General features: G+C 39.0%; 1 protein-coding gene across 4 annotated transcripts in view; it reads left to right on the top strand.

The window, feature by feature from the left end:
- The window catches only part of FAR1 (fatty acyl-CoA reductase 1), a 76,342-nt gene that overhangs the window by 15,782 nt on the left and 38,944 nt on the right, over positions 1–21,616 (top strand). For 2 of the 4 annotated variants that reach the window (XM_014844129.3, XM_014844126.3), the window contains exons 2-3: positions 9,569–9,642; positions 19,607–19,802. In XM_014844129.3, coding sequence (XP_014699615.1) covers positions 19,614–19,802 — 189 coding nt within the window. In that variant the 5' untranslated portion in view covers positions 9,569–9,642; positions 19,607–19,613. The remainder of the gene's footprint in view (positions 1–9,568; positions 9,643–19,606; positions 19,803–21,616) is intronic. The other 2 variants (XM_014844125.3, XM_014844127.3) reach the window with 1 other exon arrangement.

The following is a 21,616-nucleotide window of genomic DNA, read 5'->3' on the forward strand; positions in this document are numbered from 1 at the left end:
CCTATAAGGGAATCCTTCCTTGCCTCTTCCTAGGTTTGTTTTTCCTAAGGAAGATTAGCCCCTCACATCTGTTGCTTGTCTTTTTTTTTTTTTTTGCTTGAGGAAGATTAGCCCTGAGCTAACATCTGTGCTAGTCTTCCTGCATCCACTTTTTATATGTGGGTCACTGCCACAGCATGGTGACAAGTGGTGTAGGTCCACGCCCAAGATCTGAACCCACGAACCCTGGCTGCTGAAATGGAGCACTTTGAACTTAACCATTCTGCCATGGGGCTGGTCCCTCTCCCTAGCTTTTTTGTTGGTAATTTTGGCATTCCTTGGCTTGTAGCTGTGTAACTCCAACTCCAGTCTCTGCTTTTGTTGTCACATGGAGTTCTCCCTGTGTGTCTCTGTGTCTTCACATGGCCCTCTTCTTATAAGGACACCAGTGATAATTGGATTAGAGACCCACTCTGTTACAGTGTGACATCAATTACCTTAACTAATTACATCTTCAATGACCTTATTTCCAAATAAGTTCCCACTCTGAGGTTCTGGAAGTTAGGATTTCAGCATATCTTTTTAGGGGGAACACAGTTCAATCCGTAACAGGCCTCAAGGGAGAGTGGTATAATTATGTTTTAACCATTTACATATGTTTACTTCACTTTAAATTTGAATGGGGTTTTTAATCAGTACCCATGAAATTCTTTTTTTTTTTTTTTTGAGGAAGATCAGCCCTGAGCTAACCTCCGCCTCTAATCCTTCTCCTTTTTGCTGAGGAATATTGGCCCTGAGCTAACATCTGTGCCAGTCTTCCTCTATTTTATACATGGGACGCCTGCCACAGCATGGCTTGATAAGTAGCGTGTAGGTCTGTGCTCAGGATCTGAACCGGTGAACCCTGGGCTGCCGAAGCAGAGCACTTGAACTCGACCACTGTGCCACTGGGCTGGCCCCCAGTGCCCATGAAGTTCTGTTCTCTGCATGTTAAGTCCCCCTTCCCTCCAGCATACACACGTAATGTACATAAAATTTGATCGTAGTTTTTAACTGTTTAGGCTCATTGACCCCCTTTGAGAATCTGATAAAAGGAGTGTATTCTTCCCCTAGAAAAATGTACAAATGTATGCATGGGAGAGCACACTTGCACACATATATATACAGACACATTCACAGCAATATTTTATGTGAAACTGTGTTCTTGTACCCCCTACCCCGAAACCTGTTCATGAACTTTTGGATTAGATTGTTCTTAATTCCCATGGATTAGAAATACCTAATCTCCATTTCCCTTTCAGTGAAAAAATAAAAGGGAAAAAAGGAGGAAGTGGATGTGTGTGCATGTGTAGGATCCCCTTGTGGTCATTGTAGCTCAGTGCAGCTTTCTGGGAAATCTTCGTATTTATGTGACATTTACCATGTCGTTAGACTCTTTTCCCGCCCCTAGCCCCCACATATAACTTTGGCTAAGTAAAATTGTAAATAATGTCATGCTTTTCTGTAGAGAAGAATAATCTAGGTTCTTTTAGACCTGTACACAGTATATAAACAGCCCTTTCTGTCTTGCCACAGCATTGGGTTAACTCTTCACCTCTTTAAATCCTGTTATTTTTTTATTATTATATCAAGTTTTTTTTTTTTTAGATTGGCACCTGAGCTGCTAACTGTTGCCAGTCTTTTTTTTTCTGCTTTATCTTCCCAAACCCCCTGTACATGGTTGTATATCTCAGTTGCAGGTCCTTCTAGTTGTAGAATGTGGGACGCTGCCTCAATGTGGCCTGATGAGCGGTGCCGTGTCCGCGCCCAGGATCCGAACCCTGGGCCGCCGCAGCGGAGTGTGCAAACTTAACCACTCGGCTATGGAGCCAGCCCCGATATCAAGATTTTTTTTGAAAAGAGTAGTGGTCTAGGGTTTCTGAGTCTGTGACAAGATTATATTCTGTGCTTTTCTTCCATTGTAGTCTTTTCTCTGAAATAATATTGTCCAAGCCTCACTCCTGAACATCTTAATGGGCTTTCGTTTTAAAAATACAGATTTTTTTACACACCTTGAAAAAGCCTGTAGATCATGTCTTCGTTTTGCATTTAGCCTTTGGCATATCTATATTTCTGAAGCTTGGTGTTAATTTGTTAGTTTGATTTTGAAGATATTATATCAAACAGGTATTTACTGTCCATATTATGGTGGTATGGATAGTATCTCTAGTGGTAGCAAAGTCATAGGCAATGAACTTTTAGACCATACTGGTTTCCTGTTAATGCCTTTCGCATTTGTAGTTCATTTTTCTGAATGTGTAATATTGGAAATCATCATTTAGAACAGGAGTTGGCAAACTATGGCCTGCAAAACCTGTTTTCCTGTTTTTGTGAATAAAGTTTTATTGGAACACAGTCATGCCCATTTGTTTACTTATTGTCCGTGGCTGATTTTGTGCCCAAAATGGCGGAATTGAGTAGTTGCTACTAAGAGTGTATGGCCCACAAAGCTGAAAACGTTTACTTCCTGACCCTTTACGGAAACCTCTGCCAACTCTTGGTTTAGAATATTTTGGAATTAATTCCCCCCTTTTAAGAATATATGAAGTTCTTTTTTTTTCTTACTTTTTCAGTAATGGAATCTAGGGGAGATTGAAAGACTAGTTAGCTGCACTTTCTGTCTGCTGGTTGAATTTCCTTCAGTGTTCCTGCCAAGTGGTGCTCCAGCTCAGGGGCGTAGTAGGACTGAGACCAAACAGCATTGGATGTGGCTGTGTTCCACACAGTTGCCCCTGATTGGGAGTCAGTCACTGACTCCCAATGGAAAGATAGATGAAATATCTTATTCTTTGTCCATTTGCTCTTCTCACTGTCTCCGTTGGTAAGTTTTGACTTTGAATTTGTTTATATGCTGAAGGCACACAGGAGCCAGTTTTTAATAGGAACACAATTAAATGGTCCCTACTTTAAGGGTTAGCTGTAGGCAGTGGAAATTTATAGGAAGCTGGATTGAATGTTAGACATTAACTTGAGACTTTCATATTCAGTGCTTAGTTTCCCTAAATAAATTTGTAGCAGCTAAAACATGGAACTAAGAGTCCTTACAAATATTGTCAGTTTTTACTGTTTGTGTTCAATACATACTGATGCAGAAAGAAACATACAGGTAGGGGCCCGCCCTGTGGCCAAGTGGTTAAGTTTGTGCACTCCGTTTCGGCGCCCCAGGGTCGCTTGTTTGGATCCTGGGCGGGGACATGGCACCACTCATCAGGCCATGCCGAGGTGGCGTCCCACATAGCACAACCAGAGGCACTCACAACTAGAATATACAACTATGTACTTGGGGGCTTTTGGGAGAAGAAGGAAAAAAAAGAAGATTGGCAACAGATGTTAGCACAGGTGCCAATCATTAAAAAAAAAAGCCACACAGGTAGAGCGAGTCTAGACTTCACTGCAGAACTGTATTTGTTAGTACTGTGTACTTGACTGCTTGGTGAACATGGTGAACGTAGAGGATCTCCCAGGAGATGGAGGAGAGGGCCATCTGATCCCAAGACCAACATTAGCCTGAGGGGGACGAATTTCTCACGTTCCATCAGGAAATCCAGCCTGTTAGAGTCCTGTTCATCAAGAGTTTCATAGTTAAGTAATCATCTCATTTTTAATCTAATAGATTTTCCATCCAATAAAGAAATGGAATGAAAATTTAAGTAATAAAGGTTAGCTGAAGAAAGAAAATACCCTTTTTTCTTAACAATATGGTAGTCTTTTATTATCTCTTTAAGAAAGATTTGTCAAACTTTTCCTAATAACAGATGAAAATGAATTTATAAATTGTCGGAAGACAAAAGGTAGTGGAGACTGGCTAATTGAGGGGAAAATTTGTGCTTTCAAATATTTATTTTGGTGCTTTCTGATTTTTTTCTATTTTACAAGAGTGGTTTTTACAAATATATAATACATGCACATAGTACATAATTTAAAAATGTACAAAAGGATATGTAGTGAAAAGTAAATACCCCTCATCTTTCTTGCCCAGTTATTCAGTTCTCCCAGAGGCAACCATCATTACCAATCTTTTGGCTTTTTTGTCAGAAATAATCTATATACTTATAAGCATATGCATACTTTTTTTCATTCCTTTTCCCTAAAAGGTGGTATATCATCCAGTATATTACATCTTGGCCTTCAGAAAGTATCAGGAATGCTATTCCGTGTCAGTGTATGTTGAACCACTCGTTCTTTTTTTAGTTGCAAAGTATACCATTATAGGAATATACCAATTTGTCTGCTCAGTGTGCTATTGGTGGATATTTAGGTTTTCGGTCTTTTGATATCAGTGTTGCAGTGAATACATCATTTCACACACATGCAAGAATAGCTGCAGGATAAATTATTAGAAGTAGAATTGCAGGGTCAAAGGTAATGGGCATTTAAAATTTGATAGATATTCTCCTCCGTCCCCATAGAGGTTGTACTAGTTTATAGCCCGACCAGCAATATAAGCGTCTCTGTTCTTTGTGTGTATTTTAATTATAAGTTTTTGGTGGTCTTTGTAAGTCTCATAAGTGAAAAAATGAATCTTGTAGCTTTAATTTGCAGTTTTCTGAATGAGTAAGGTTGAGTATCGTTACGGATGGTTAAGAGCCGTTTGTATTTTTTTTTCTGTTTACTTTCCATTTATATCTTTGGCCCATCTAATTAATTGTTGGTCTTTTTGTTTTTTAGTTTAATTTTCCTTTATTATATTTTTAATTTATTGTGGATGACTAACACTTAGTATTTTCTGCTGGCACCGACACTGGAAGCTGCTTTCTGTCTGGGTCTTGCAATGGTCTTTTGATTTTTATTAGATTGCAAATGCTGTTTCTTTGTTGACAGGAATAGGCCCTTTCTCTTTGATATGATATACTTCCATTCTGGCTAATTGTAGCATTTGGAAGCATTGCATTTTATATTAGAGATCATGGGTATGTAGCATAAAGATATGTGTGTGTGTCTGTGTGCGCTTGAATGTGGGGAGATATTCTTGGTATTTTCTTTGTTCCTTTTCATTTGTCTTAAGTAAAACAGATTATTAAATAGTCTTGGCACTATTGGGAACACACAGCCTCAGTGGTGAGCTAGCAGTGGGAGTGTCTGTAGTAGAGTCTTACTATTCAGAGTGTGGTTCCCAGCATCACTTTTAGGAGCTTTTAGAAATGAAGAATCTCAGACCCATGCCAGACTTATTGAATCAGAATCTGTTTTAGCACTGTCTCTGGGTCACTTGTGTGCAAATTAAAGTTATGGGAGCACTAGTAGAGGGATTCATCTGGCCTGAAAGGCTGTAACCTCCCGGAGAGGTATACAGATGACCATTTCTGAGGGGGTTGGGGTCTCATGAACTTGGCTCTAAATTGGACGAGTAAAAAGATTTGAGATGTGGGGTTTTGTTCCTGGAGGAACTGGAGCAGGGGTCTTTGGATATGGCTTTATTTAGCACTGGAATGTTTCATTTCCGTAGGGTTCCCCAGGGTCCAGAATTTATTAGGATTGAAATAAAATTTCCAAGTAGAGGTTTTATGTTTAGGACAGGGTCTGGGGAGAGGGAATTGGTGAAAGCTAGGCCGACTGTGATGAGTTCAGCCAAGAGAAATAGTGTTCAAGTCAGAGTTTAAGGCTCGGTGGGCTTAGATCAAAAAACAGAAAATATTAGAGCCCCAGAAGACTCGCTTATGCCCCTTCCTTCCTCCCCAGAGGTAACCACTGTCTGGACTTCACATGCCTAGATGAGTTGGCTTTTGTTTGAATTTTATACAAATGGAATCACACTAGATGTATTCTTATTGCATCTAGGTTCTTTGGCTAAGATTTGAGAACTCTTTCAGTTTCATTGCTGTGTAGAATTTGTATGTTGGAATATGCCATTATTTATCTGTTTTACTGTTGATGGGTATTTGAATTTTTTCTGCTTAGGATGTTGCAAATAATACTTCTTTGAATCTTCTTGTTTTTCAAGTCTTTTGGTGTTCTTTAGTAAATATTGCCAAATAGTTTCCCAAAGTGATTGTGCCTATTTCTGCTGCGCTGGAAGTGTTAGGAGGGCGCCAGTTCTACACCATCATCTACAAGTTGGAGAAGCCCCAGGGTGGAGACGTTACCTGCTATATTGCTCCTAATAAAGCTGCCCTGAGACTGTCGCCCGATTTCCTACCTTAGGAAGCATTTGAAGGCTTGTTAATCCTTCTTTCAGCCAGTAAGGAGGTATGGCTTGTCAGTTGTTTTGTCAAGCCCTCAAAGGTTTGGTTTAAGCCTGCTTCTGCTCAAATCATCAATTTCTTTCCCAAAATTAAAAAATGAGTTTATGTACATGTGAATATAGCCGTGTATAGTGCAGAGAGAAAATAGCTATAAGTTTTGCTTTGGTAATAAAATTTTCCTCCTTGTCTAAAAGATTCTTTCCATAGAAAAGGACCATTAGATTTTTTTTTTTTAATTTTATTTTTCCTTTTTCTCCCAAAGCTCCCCAGGACATGGTTGTGTATTTTTAGTTGTGGGTCCTTCTAGTTGTGGCATGTGGGACACCACCTCAGCATGGCCTGACGAGTGGTGCCATGTCCGCACCCAGGATTCGAACTGGCGAAACCCTGGGCTGCCAAAGCAGAGTGTGCGAACACAACCACTTGGCCACAGGGCCGGCCACGGGACCATTAAAATTTTTTAAACGGAAATTTTACAGATTGGACTGACCACCAAGGGATAGTACCAAGAATTACTGCCAAAGATGTTAGGGGAAGGTGAATAAGGAAATGTAATTGTGTGCCCAGCCTTTTGTGTATTACATTTAATCCTCACACAAATGCTGCGATGTGAGGGGAGGGGGTGGGTATGCTGTCTGTATTTTAGAGATGAGGAATCTACAGAACCAAACAGGTAAGTAAGCTCACCCCCAAGATAAATGGATGAGCCTGGATTCCAGCCCAGCCCTGCTAGACTCAGAGCCCAAGGGTTCCCACTACATTCTGACATCCAGTTATCTGAAAGGCTTGTTTCCACAAAGGGACAACCTTATTTAGCAGGAAGCAGTTTATAGTAGGGCCTGGTTTCATACAGTACTGAAAATGGCTTCACTAGAGATTTAGTTTCCTAATAACTCATGTAGGGGAGGAAAGACTTTTCTTCTACCCTCTTAGGTTCAGTGGCTGGTGCCTGCTAATTAAACTGACAAAAACAGGTTAACAGGAGAAAACACATGTCTGTCTATATATACATATATATATATATATTTTTTTTCTAATATCCACGGGGGCTTCACAGAAAAGAAATGAAAACCCCAAAATGTGGTTAGACTTGAAAGGTTATATACCATATTAACAAAAGGGTGACAAATTATGGAGAAATGACAAGACAAAGGAAAATGGGTTTGGGCTTCTAGGGGCAGTAAATTGTGGGAAGATAAATATACGGGAAAACTAGTAATAGATAAAGATTATTTTAGTAAGGTTGGTTTGTGCAGACTCATCTTGGTGCCAACTTTCCATCTTCTTCATGGCCATAAAATTCCACCAGGGGGTCCTCATTATGGTGGTCCTCATTTTTCAGAAGTTTCTACTTTGAATCAGATAATGGAAGCTCCAAGACTTCTTTCTGCATCTGTTGAATCTCAGTTGCCTTCAGCTCAAAGTAATCCATTTGCCAGAGTGACATATTTTGGGGATGCACTTTCTGATCCCCCGTGCTCCCTCACACAAAACTTACGGTTTTCAAAGGCAGTTAAGTCCAATACATATTTTCAAAGTTCAATGATCCGTAGGATTATTTTGGTGTAGATATTTGCAGAAACGTGTTTGAATTTTGTTATTAATCTTAATCAAGACCCCAGAACTTCTTTTCTTCTACCTTATCTTACTATCTCTGCTGCCCTAGGTGTTTTGTTCCCAGTGTTCCAATAATGATTCTACCTAGGTAAAGTCTGTCAGTGGGTGGGGTAGAGGAGAGTTGGAAATAAATCTACTAACCTTTGATAAATGCTTATTTCTTAACCTGAGAATGATGTCTTTTTATTCAAACTGATCATGGCAATAATTAAGTCCACCTTGATGGTTTTGGGAGTCCCATTCTGAGTTTGACAGTAGACCTCTTACATTCTTTCCCTTTGTTGGCTGCCTCTGGAACTGGCCCTCAGGGAAATGCTGGTAAAGTCTAATTGCCTTTGAATTTTAATTGTTGAAGAGTCTGCGTGAGCCAATTAATAGTCACATTTCCATAAAGCTTTGCTGGTTTGGCCCAACAACTTTTGTTATGGAATGATGTGGAATTTTAAGGTTTCTGGAGCTAGAATTTGCCTTATTTTGTGTGTTAAAATTTTCTATGGAGGACATTCTTGTCTGTTTCGGATATGCCAAGAAGGCCCTGTAGTGAAGAGTGCTGTTCATTTCCTCTTGGTAAATCGTACTGCTGTAGAAGTGGCAAGGGCCCTCCAGATCATCTGTTCCAACCTCCTCACTTTCTCTGAACTTTTTTCCAGTGCTATGCACTCAGTCCTTATCCATGAATTGGTGCCTTTACCTTACTGTAGGACCAGCAGAAATTCTTTTTTTAAAGGTATGCTTTTTGGTGAGGAAGATTGCTAAGCTAACATCTGTTGCCAATCTTCCTCCTTTTTTTTTTTTTTCTCCCCAAAGCCCCAGTACATCGTATATTCTAGTTATAGGTCCTTCTAGTTCTTCTGTGTGGGATGCCACCACATCATGGCTTGATGAGCGGTGTGTGGGTCCATGCTCAGGATCCGAACCAGTGAACCCCACGGAAGCGGAGCTGCTAACTTAACCGCTTAGCCACGGGCCGGTCCCAGTAGGAACTTTTTACGTCCTCTGTAAATGTGGGATTTAGTGTGAAGATATTGGTTCAAACTTGGCTCTGCCATATATGTGTGCTGAGTGATCTTGGGCAAGAAAAATTATTAAGGAGCCCTGTGGGAAATTGTACCTGAAATCATCAGAGATAGTTTTCTGTGCTTAATAAATTTTCCCTTTACTGTTTATTTTTCTCATTATTGGTGAGTCTTTTGTAACACTGGGCTTCAAGACCATGGAATTGCCTCTCATTCCTTCTTCCCACCATACCCTACTTGCCCTATGCTTGTTCACATTTGTCTTTCTGCTTAGCAAGTGTCTGACACAATTAGTTGACAGTACATTAAAAATTTTAATTAATTGAGTTGTTTTTGGCTCTAATACAGGCAAAGGAATTCCCATTTCTTGGCACTGAAGAGCTGCCTTTTTTTTTTTGTCTTTTGGTAGATTTTTGTGGTTTTCTGGTTATTATAATATCCTAGTCTCTCACTTTAATTGCTTTGTCTATTTAAAGAACTCTTAAAAAAAAGTAGAAAATGAGAGAGGATCTTGCCTGTAATCATTTATCTTAACTAAGTTTCTAAAACTAATGAGGCAACAAGATTATCCTTCTCTTAATATTAGAACATTTGTTACGAGAGTACGACTATGTCACAAGGGTACAGTTGCTATTGATTGCGTGAGTGCTGTCTTAGAAGCTCTCTGTGGTTCCCCCATTTGCGACCATTTCAGGCTCTTTCTGCCCATGAGACCCTCATGTTCTCCTTTTACAGATAAGGAAACAGCTTCAGAGTAGATCTTAGGATCTCCTGGCTTCAAAGTGGCAGAGTCTGGACTTGAAATCCTAGTAAGTGAATGTATTTTAATTTAAGTAGCTTTGTAATATGTTCTCTTAATGTAAATATAAATGTATAATTAAAACCCACTGGGAAAACCCACTCTAGCAAGAAAGGCTTGAGAATAATTGTCGTATCTGGTACCCAGCATTTTGCTGGTCTTCTGAAAGATTTCTGCCTCTTTAACTTTTGAACCTTAGGATAAGGTATTTTTTTTTTTTATTAAGGTTATGAAAGTTAACATCCTTGTGAAATTACAGTTGTATGTCATTATTAGTCATGTTGTAGGTACACCACTTCACCCCTAGTGCCCTTCCCCCATCCCCCTTTGCCCTGGCAACCACCGATCAGTTCTCTTTGTCCATATGTTAACTACCACCTATGAGTGGAGTCATACATAGTTCGTCTTTCTCTGTCTGGCTTGTTTCACTCAACATAGTACTCTCAAGGTCTATCCATGTTGTGAATGGGATGACTTTGTCCTTTTTTATGGCTGAGTAGTATTCCATTGTATATATATACCATATCTTCTTTATCCAATCATCAGTTGCTGCGCACTTAGGTTGGTTCCATGACTTGGCTATTGTGAATAATGCTGCGATGAACATAGGGGTGCATGGGCCTTTTGGAATTGCTGATTTCAGGTTCTTAGGATAGATACCCAGTAGTGGGATGGCTGGGTCATAAGGTACTTCTATTCTTAACTTTTTGAGGAATCTCCATACTGTTTTCCATAGTGGTTGCACCAGTTTGCATTCCCACCAACAGTGTATGAGGGTTCCCTTTTCTCCACAGCCTCTCCAACATTTGTCGCTCTTGGTTTTGAATGTTTTTGCCATTCTAACAGGTGTAAGGTGATATCTTAGTGTAGTTTTGATTTGCATTTCCCTGATGATTAGTGATGATGAGCATCTTTTCATGTGTCTATTGGCCATCTGTATATCTTAGGATAAGGTATTTTTTGAGGAAAATACCCACTTGCCACTGGTAGGTGGTATTTCCTGAGGCTGCTCAAGAACGGTGAAAATAAATAGGAATCACGTGTCCTGGCTCCTCCCCGCCAGCCCAGGGGAGTGGCAGTGCTCCCGCTGTGCTCAGTACTGCAGTGCTGCAGTGACTTTTCAGCAGGCAATGGGAGCTTTAGATATCTTGCTGTGTAGGAGAATCACACAGTAGAAATCTAAACAACATGCCCTGGAAGGATTGGCAGCATCTCTTTCCTGGTTTCTGCTTTTCCACTATCTTCTGGGCACACTGGCACGACTGTGTGGAAGATGTGACAAGTCTGAACTTCCTTTAAAAGAATTCTCATTTGTACTGGCTTTGCCACTAAGTTAGTAGGGTGGAGTGTATTGGTGGATGGGGGAATCAAGAATACCTAGAGATAGAGTTTAAAAGTACTTAGTGCTTGTAAAGTTTTTGGTGGCATTGTGATAAGGTGGGGAAGTTGTGGGAATTCTGTACTTTCTTCATGAAGAAGACCATGTAAGTCATTGTAGTAGGATAAAACCACGTATTAATAGCTTTGAGCTACTTACTGAAACTGATAAGAAGCAGTTTTTCTGCAACTTCCTAAACAATCTGTATATAGTTAAGCTTGAGGAGAGAGAATTAGGTTAGGTAAAAATTTTCTGCTATGTGGTGTTAACAGATTTGTTATTAAGGCTTTATAGGGAAGATGTCCTGGTAGATGAGGGAAGAAAGTATGTAGTTGTGCTTTTTTAGGGTTGAGCCAATCACATATTCAAGATATAAATCCTCCATTATTGGAAAGATCCGAAGAGGGCAGAGCAAAATGGCAGGGTGAGCTGACCCGGGACTCTCTCCCCTCCAAATTACAACAAAGGACTGGAAAAAAACCTGAATTTCAGCTAATAAACCTAATGCCAGGACGTCAGAGACCTACAGTATCAAAAAGACGGAGGAAGGAGACCCTGCTGCCAGCCTCGGAGGAGGTGGAACAGGGTAGGAGAGGACTTTGCTCCCTCCCCTAGAGTCTGGGATTGCTGCCGCAGGTACAAGAAGGAGCAGGGGAGGGGCCGCACGACCAGGGGATCGTCCAGGACTCCTGCCACCGGTACAGTGGAAACCTGCTGGCGGGGGAAAGCTTCTATGCGCGGGGACCCCATAAACCCGGGGCCTCGGGAGACCAGAGAACAGAACAGATCCGAATTCAGATCGTTGTGTGAGAAAAATAGCCCCTCCCCCTGGCAAACCGCAGTGGGTGCCACCGTCTTGCCCAAAGGCGGAGAGCTCAGAACGTGCGGCTCTCAACCCCCATCTAGTGGCGACAGGCTGTAACTGCAACCGAATTCTACTACCATGCGAAAAACTGCTCCTCTACCACCCGGCAATTTATAAAAGCCCCAGACCAGAAGGAAAACAATAAAAACACAGAATTCAGTCCTGAGGACTTGGAAATAGGTAAACTAAGTGAAAATGAGTTCAGAGTAGCTATAATCAAAAAACTCAGTGAGGTAGAGAGAAAGACAGAGAAACAAGCCAACGAGTTCTGGACTTACTTCACAAAAGAGATTGAAATTATAAAGAAGAATCAAACAGAATTACTAGAGATGAAAAATGCAATGGATCAGATAAAACAGAATAAGGATTCCCTGAATGCCCATGTAGACACCACAGAGGAGCAAATTAGGATAAATTGAAGATAGACAAGCTGAATGGCTCCAGACAGAGGAAGAAAGAGAACTAAGAGTTAAAAAAAATGAGTAGAATCTCAGAGAGATAGCAGATTCACTGAGGAGAAAGAATTTAAGGATCAGAGGAATTCCGGAGAACGTGGAAAAGGAAAATGGAGCAGAAAGTGTGCTTAATGAAGTTATAGAAGAGAACTTCCCAAATCTAGGGATTGAGGGAGAAATGTGTGTAGAGGAAGCTTTCAGATCTACTAGATTTGTCAATGCAAAAAGACCTACTGCAAGACATATAGTAGTACAGATGGCAGAAATGAAAGACAAAGAAAGAATACTCAGGGCAGCAAGACAGAAAAAAATAACCTACAAAGGAACTCCTATCAGACTTTCAGCGGATTTCTCTACAGAAACCTTACAAGCTAGGAGAGAATGGAGTGACATATTCAAAACTTTAAAAGATAAAAATCTTCAGCCCAGAATACTCTATCCAGCAAGAATATCCTTCAGATATGAGGGAGAAATTAAATCTTTTCCAGACAAACGAAAGTTAAGGGAATTTGTAACCAAAAGTCCTCCACTACAAGAAATCCTCAAGAAGGCTCTCATACCTGAAAAAGGAAAAAAGGGAGACAGGGGTCACAAACCACAGAGTAGGGAGACAGATAAATAGAACCACAATAGGATAGCAAATATTCAACTATAGCATTAGGATAAAGGTAAGGAAACGACCAAAGCAAAGACAATCTTATCACTCTAACTACAAACTCATAACATGAGTTGGAATAAGAAATGAAAAAAATAATTTAGGAGGGGAAGAGCAAGGGGACTAAATCAGTCTAGGCCAAGTAAGTAAGAGACCACCAGAGAATAGACTATATTATACACGAGATTCTGAATACAAACTTCAGGGTAGCCACTAAACTAAAAAACAGAACAGAGCCACAAAACATAAATAAGGAAAAATCCAAGAAACCCAGCATAAGAAATTGCAGTATTAAATGGGTAGGCTAAAGCACGCAGGAAGAGAAACGCAGGAAATTCAGATAACGAGTGACAGATTGATTGACAGCATTAAGTCCACATGCATCAGTAATCACTCTCAATGTAAACGGATTGAACTCTCCAATAAAAAGACACAGAGTGGCAAAATGGATTAAAGAACAAGATCCAACAATTTGTTGCCTCCAGGAAACACACCTCAGCTCCAAGGACAAACACAGGCTCAGAGTGAAGGGGTGGAGAACAATACTTCAAGCTAATAGCAAGCAAAAAAAAGCAGGTGCTGCAATTCTTATATCAGACAAAGCGGATTTCAAAATAAGACAGCTACAGAGAGACACAGAGGGACAATATATAATGATCAAAGGGACACTACATCAAGAAGAAATAACGCTTATAAATATTTATGCACCCAACATAGGGGCACCAAGGTTCATAAAGCAACTATTAACAGACTTAAAGGAAGATATTAAAAACAACACAATAATAGTAGGGGACCTCAACACCCCACTCACATCAATGGACAGATCATCAACAAGGAAATAGTGGAGCTAAATGAAAAACTAAAACAATTGGACTTAACAGACATATCTAGATCACTTCATCCTAAAACCGCAGAATACACATTCTTCTCAAGTGCACATGAAACACTCTCAAGGATAGGCCATATGTTGGGAAACAAGGCAGGCCTCTACAAATTTAAAAAATTGAAATAATAACAAGCATCTTCTCCGATCATAATGCTGTAAGGATAGAAATTAATTACAAGAAAAAAGCTGAGAAAGGCACAAAGATTTGGAGACTAAATAATACACTACTGAACAAGCAATGAATCATTGAAGAAATTAAAGAAGAAATCAAAAAATACCTGGAAACAAATGAAATGATAACATGCCATACCAACTCATATGGGATACAGCAAAAGCTGTATTAAGAGGAAAATTCATCGCAATACAGGCACATCTTAACAAACAAGAAAAATCCCAAATAAGCAGTCTTAAATTACACCTAACTAAACTAGAGAAAGAATAACAAACAAAGCCCAAAGTCAGCAGAAGGAGAGAAATAATAAAAATCAGAGCAGAAATAAATACTATTGAAATGAAAAAGGCAGTAGAAAGGATCAATGAAACAAAGAGCTGGTTCTTTGAGAAGATAAATAAAATTGACAAACCCCTAGCCAGACTTACAAAGAAAAAAAGAGAGAAAGCCTAAATAAACAAAATCAGAAATGAAAGAGGAGAAATAACAACAGACTCTGCAGAAATATAACGGGTTATAAGAGAATTCTATGAAAAACTCTATGCTAACAGAATGGATAACCTAGAGGAAATGGATAAATTCTTGGACTCCTACAATCTCCCAAAGCTCACTCAAGAAGAAGCAGACAATTTGAACAGACCAGTCACAAGGAAAGAGATTGAAATAGCAATCAAAAACATCCCAAAGAATAAAACCCCAGGACCAGATGGCTTCCCTGGGGAATTCTACCAAACGTTCAGACAGTATTTAGTACCTATCCTTTTCAAGCTATTCCAAAAAATTAGGGAGGATGGAACACTTCTAACACATTCTATGAGGCCAACATCATGCTGATACCAAAGCCTGACAAGGACACCACGAAAAAAGAGAACAACAGGGTAATGTTGCTGATGAACATAGATGCAAAAATTCTAAACAAAATTTTGGCAACAAGAATTCACCAATTCATCAAAAGGATCATACATCATGATCAGGTGGAATTCATACCAGGGACACAGGGATGGTTCAACATCCGCAAATAAATCAACGTGATACACCACATCAACAAACTGAGGAAAAAACCACATGATCATCTCAATAGATGCAGAGAAAGCATTTGACAAGATCCAACAGCCATTTATGATTAAAACTGAACAAAATGGGCATAGAAGGGAACTAACTCAACATAATAAAGGGCATATATGACAAACCCACAGCCAGCATCATACTCAATGGGCAAAAACTGAGCGCCATCTCCCTGAAAACAGGACTGAGACAAGGATGCCCTCTCTCACCACTCTTATTCAACATGGTACTGGAGGTCCTGGCCAGAGCAATCAGGCAAGAAAATGGAATCCAAATAGGGAGGGAAGAAGTGAAACTCTTGCTGTTTGCAGACGACATGATCTTATATATAGAAAACCCCAAAGAATCCATTGGGAAACTCTTAGAAGTAATCAACAGCTACAGCAAAGTTGCAGGGTATAAAATCAATTTGTATAAATCAGTAGCATTTCTATATTCTAATAACGAACTAACAGAAAAAGAACTCAAGAACACAATACCATTCACAATCGCAACAAAAAGAATAAAATACCTCGGGATAAATTTAACTAGGGAAGTGAAGGACCTATATAATGAAAATTACAAGGCCTTTTTGAGAGAATTGGATGACGACATAAGGAGATGGAAAGACATTCTATGTACATGGATTGGAAGCATAAACATTGTTAAAATGTCCATTCTACCTAAAGCAATCTACAGATTCAATGCTATCCCAATCAGAATCCTAATGACATTCTTTACAGAATTAGAACAAAGAATCCTAAAATTTATATGGGGCAACAAAAGACCCCGAATTGCTAAAGCAATCCTGAGAAAAAAGAACAAAATGGGAGGCATCACAATCCCTGACTTCAAAACATACTACAAAGCTACCATAATCAAAACAGCATGGTACTGGTACAAAAACAGGTGCACAGATAATGGAACAGAATTGAAAGCCCAGAAATAAAACCACACATCTATGGACAGCTTATCTTCGACAAAGGAGCTGAGAGCATACAATGGAGAAAAGAACTCTTTTCAACAAGTGGTGCTGGGAAAACTGGAAAGCCATACGTGAAAGAATGAAAATTGACCATTCTTTCTCACCATTCACCAAAATAAACTCAAAATGGATCAAAGACCTAAAGGTGAGATCTGAAACCATAAGGCTTCTAGAAGAAAACCTAGGCAGTACACTCTTTGACATTGGTATTAAAAGGATCTTTTCAGACACCATGTCTTCTCAGAGAAGGGAAACAATAGAAAGAAGAAACAAATGGGACTTCATCAGACTAAAGAGCTTCTTCAAGGCAAATGAAAACAGGATTGAAACAAAAAAACAACCCACTAACTGGGAAAAAATATTTGCAAGTCATATATCCGACAAAGGCTTAATATCCATAATATATAAAGAACTCTCACAACTCAACAGCAAAAAATCAAACAACCTGATCAAAAAATGGGCTGGAGACATGAACAGACATTTTTCTCCAAAGAAAATATACGGATGGCCAATAGGCAGATCAAAAGATGCTCATCGTCGCTGATCATCAGGGAAATGCAAATCAAAACTACACTAAGATATCACCTTACCCCCATTAGAATGACAAAAATATCTAAAACTAATAGCAGCAAATGTTGGAAAGGTTGTGGAGAAAAAGGAACCCTGATACACTGCTGTTGGGAGTGCAAAGTGGTGTAGCCACTATGGAAAACAGTATGGAGATTCCTCAAAAAATTAAAAATAGAACTACCGTACGATCCAGCCATTCCACTGCTGGGTATCTATCCAAAGAGCTTCAAGTCAGCAATTCCAAAAGTCCTATGCACCCCAATGTTCATTGCAGCATTATTTACAATAGCCAAGACATGGAAGCAACCTAAGTGCCCAGCAACAGACGAATGGATAAAGAAGATGTGGTATATATATACAGTGGACTACTACTCAGCTGCAAAACAGAACAAAATCATTCCATTTGCAATAACCTGGATGGAGCTTGAGGGAATTATGTTAAGTGAAATAAGCCAGTTAGAGAAGGCTAATCTCTGTATGACTCCACTCATATGAGGAATTTAAAAATGTGGGCAAAGAGAACAGATTAGTGGCTACCAGGGGAAAGGTGGGGTGGGGGGTGGGCACAAAGGGTGAAGTGGTGCACCTACAACATGACTGACAAATGTTAACGTACAACTGAAATTTCACAAGATTGTAACCTATCATTAACTCAATTAAAAAAAAGAAAAAAAATCCTCAATTATTAGAGGGAAAACTGCTTAGTATCTTTTTCTGTCTTAAATGCATATATATACCCAAGGAAAACTTTTTGGTGCCTGGTATTTAGTTGATGCTGGTTTGTTTTTTTTTTTAATTTATTAATATTATCCCTAGTTTCTTTATTTTTTATTGAGGTAACATTGCCTTATAACATTATATGAATTTCAGGTGTATATCGTTATATATAGATGCTTAATTTGTTGAGTAAATTTTTACATGTGATGGGGCCCAGCCCAGTGGTTAAGTTCCTGCGCTCTGCTTCGGCAGCCCAGGGTATCGCCAGTTTGGATCCTGCACAGACATGGCACCACTCGTTAGGCCATGTTGAGGTGGCATCGCACATGTCACAACTAGAAGGACCCACAAGTAAGATATACAACTGTTACTGAGGGGATTTGGGAGGAAAAAGCAGAAAAAAATAAAATAAAATGCAGATGAAACTTTTACATATGAAGAAAATGAAACTCAGAGAATTAGATAATTTGTTCTGGGTTGTGTTCTAAGGACACTGTGTTTAACATATATTTGGTATGTAATTGTCATTAATACCTACAAGATGTGTTAGGTGTATTCATACAGAACTATTCTTCATTTCTCCCCTATGAGGTTATTAATGTTTTAAGTTTAATGCTCTATAGTTTTAATTAGACTTTTTGGTCATTGAAATCTTGAAATAGTCTTATTAAACCTTTTCCTTTTTCTCCCCAAAGCCCCCTGGTACATAGTTGTATATTTTTAGTTGTGAGTCCTTCTAGTTGTGGCATGTGGGATGCCGCCTCAGCATGGCTTGATGAGCAGTGCCATGTCATGCCCAGGATCCAAACCGGTGAAACCCTGGGCCGCTGAAGTGGAACGCGCAAACTTAACCACTGACCACGGGCTGGCCCCAACGTTTTTCTTTGGGTTGTTTTTGTTTCCTCTCTCCCCCACCTCCTCCACCTCGATTTGTGGATGTTTGGTACAACCTCAGTCTCAGCCCTACTTCTCTTTTGTCCCTAGCACCCATGCTGAATGCTCTTTTCGGCAGATCTAGATACTCAGCTTGGGAGCCAAAGTTTATACAGGAAGTAAGACTGTCATGACTAGCTCTGTTGTTCTGTGAGCAAATCTTTAATAACCTTGATTTCCCTATGCTTTAATGCAGCTTCTTGATCCTGAGTTTGGTGTTTTCTATTTAGGGGGTTGGGACAGCTCTTGTCTCCTTATAGTCCTTTCCTATACTTGTTGCTTGAGTTGTTATTTCTTCTGCTACGGCTTCTCTATCAATTTAGTCTCATCTGGTTCTTCTAGAAATTCTTTACTTCATTTTTGCTTGTTAGTGGGTCTATTTCTTATTTTCAAATTGTTGATTTTTTTTATAATTATGAAAAATTTGCACATAAGACACATGTATCTACTCCCCAGCTTAAATAAAACATAAATATAATTGAAGCTTCTTATTCTCTGATTGTATTGCACTCCCTCTCATGCATCTATTAATATTATTGTGTATATACATTTCCAAACATTAAAGAGCGTTGTTTTGAGTGTGTTTGAGCTTTGAATAATGACACTGCATGATTCCTTTTGTGTCTTGTTTTTTTCCATTCATCATGGTTCTTTTGTTTGTTCCTTCTCTTAGTATACTATCTTTTCTGCTTTTTCAGTGGAATTTGGGTAGGAGGAGAAGTCAGCCCATATATATCTTATTATGGCTTTTTTAAAAGAGAAATTTAATTTAAGCACTTTTTGGATATATTGTCACTACAGACATGCGGGAGAAAGGACTTGGTGTTACCTCTTCTTGTTTCAACTGGCGATGATACATGAATATGACACCTTGCCATGTTATACAACCTAGGCAATTCAGTCTTGCTGCTGGCCTCTATTTGGTGTTATAAATCTTTTTGGAGACAGAGAAACACTATTCATTTGTGTTTAGGGTTTAACAGAGGTTTAAATGAAGATTTGGGTTCTTATTGCTGGAAGGAATTTTTAGAGGTCATTTAGTGTAAACTGTACTAAAGAAACCCAGGCCCAGAGAAGGGGAGTGAGTTGTCAGAGGTGATCCAGCGGGAGAACACAGGTATGAGAAGCCATAGCTTTAATTCGTTGTTCTTTCTACCTTTCTACAGTGAACCCAATGTTGAAGTCCCTTTTGTTAACATTCAACTTGGATTTTTGCCTGTCCTTTAAAATACTTATTTGAATACCAAGAGATTTTTAGTATACAAGGATGAAAGTACGTCTTTGAACTAGTGCTTGTTTGCTCTGTTTCCCTAGGATCAGGATGGTTTCAATCCCCGAATACTATGAAGGCAAGAACGTCCTCCTCACTGGAGCCACTGGCTTCCTGGGGAAGGTGCTTTTGGAAAAGCTGCTGAGGTCTTGTCCTAAGGTGAATTCAGTGTACGTTTTGGTCAGACAGAAAGCTGGACAGACGCCCCAAGAGCGAGTAGAAGAAATCATTAGTGGCAAGGTAAGTGTGGAAAATGATCATTTGGAGGAGAGAAAAAGTGTGTGTTTGGGTGTATAATTATTGTAATCATTAACATCTTGGTATATTTCCTTAGTATCCTGAAAAAAAATTAGTAAAAAAAATCTTAAAGGATGGCAATAAACTGGATATGACTTGTGATCAGTAGGGGAAAAAAAAGCTTTCCTCTATGATAGGCAAAATTCTATATTAAGTTCTAAATTGCCTTTAATATTTAGAATACTTGAGGCAGGTTATTTGTAATTAGCTATTTTAAATACTCTTCAGAATAATAGTAATTGAGGTAATTTCTAACCACCTACTATGCTAAGACATTATACTTTGATAACACTTAAAAGTTTGTAAGCACTGATTGCTCTCCACAACTATATTAGGAGGTCACAAAGTTACGTATTCCCATTTGACAAATATGACCATAATGACAGAGGGGTCATAAAATACAAGAAATGTCGTACATTTTGACCCTTTAGAAAAATAGTGCTAAGAAAAAGTAGAAATGAGCTGGATTAAAATTATTTTACAATCATAAGCTTTTGGATTCTCTCAAAATGAATGAATTTGACATTAATTGATAGTAAGTTTAGTATAGTAGCTCTGTCATTTTTTAGTTTCTAGATAGGCATCTGGTACGTTTTAACCCTCTAGAGCAGCTATGACTGATGTTTGAAAAAAAAACCCAGAAACCTCTGAGTCACTGAGCAGTCAAAGAATTGCTGAAAAGTGTCAAAAGATACGATGATTAATTATAGATTAAGTCACTAGAGTTAATAAATAAATAATTTGTTAGACATGATTTGTTTTCCAGTCAGTTTGGATCTTTCAGTAGAAATCCGTAAAGTAGTTAATAGTGATTAACATTTATTGAGTACTTACCTTGTGCTGGGCACTGTGTGCAAAGCACCTTATATGTGTTTAATTATCACAACAACTCTTTAAGGTAGGTACGGGTATTCCCATTTCACAAGGTCATATCGTTAATGAATGTTAGAGCTAATGTCTCTGCAGTCTGGCAGTCCAACCCAGAGCTCATCCTCTGGTATGGGCAGATGTTGATAGATCTCATTTTACAAATATGGACAGTGAGTCTCAGAGGTTGTAATTTTATCTGAGGTTCTGTAGCTGATAGACCTTGGAGATAATACAGATGACTTGCTAACAAACCCCTGTTATCTTTCTACTTTGTAACATTACTTCCCCAATAGATAAGAAAGTAAAGAAAAGATGATGGAAGGCTTTGTGGTAAGTTGCTAAAGTAGTCTTTAGAGTTGGATAGCTTACTAGTTGTAAGATTTGTAGCTGATACATGCTGAGTAAAAGTAGCTTGATTTCCCAAAGCTAATGGCAGTTGGTGCCCAAGTTGACAAAAATTAAGAGAGAAGATGACAGAGAGCAGAAAAAAAGAGGATGAAGGGTAGAGAATAAGAATAACATGTAACACACAGCAAGGAGAGGAGTCAGGTTATGGGTTAGGGCAGTAATGGGGAGCATATCTTCCAGGAGTGACAAGTACGATAGCAGAAGAACAATTATGAGAAAAAACGGGAAACATACACACTAAGACATGTATAGAAGTTTGGGGGTGTTAAAATATAACTTTTTAATTGTCTTAATATCACACTATTATGATAAAGTACAATAGCCAATATTCACTATGATGACATGATGAGTTAAGAAGACATTAAGCTATATGTAGAATATTTTCTTTACTGAGATATCGTGTTGTTTGAGAATGATTGCCATTCAAATATAATTTTGGTTCAGAAAGATAAACTTCACTTCTGTGTGAAGCATCCATG

Source organism: Equus asinus, chromosome 20, assembly GCF_041296235.1.
Source record: "Equus asinus isolate D_3611 breed Donkey chromosome 20, EquAss-T2T_v2, whole genome shotgun sequence".
In the NCBI taxonomy this organism is placed as follows: Eukaryota; Metazoa; Chordata; class Mammalia; order Perissodactyla; family Equidae; genus Equus; species Equus asinus.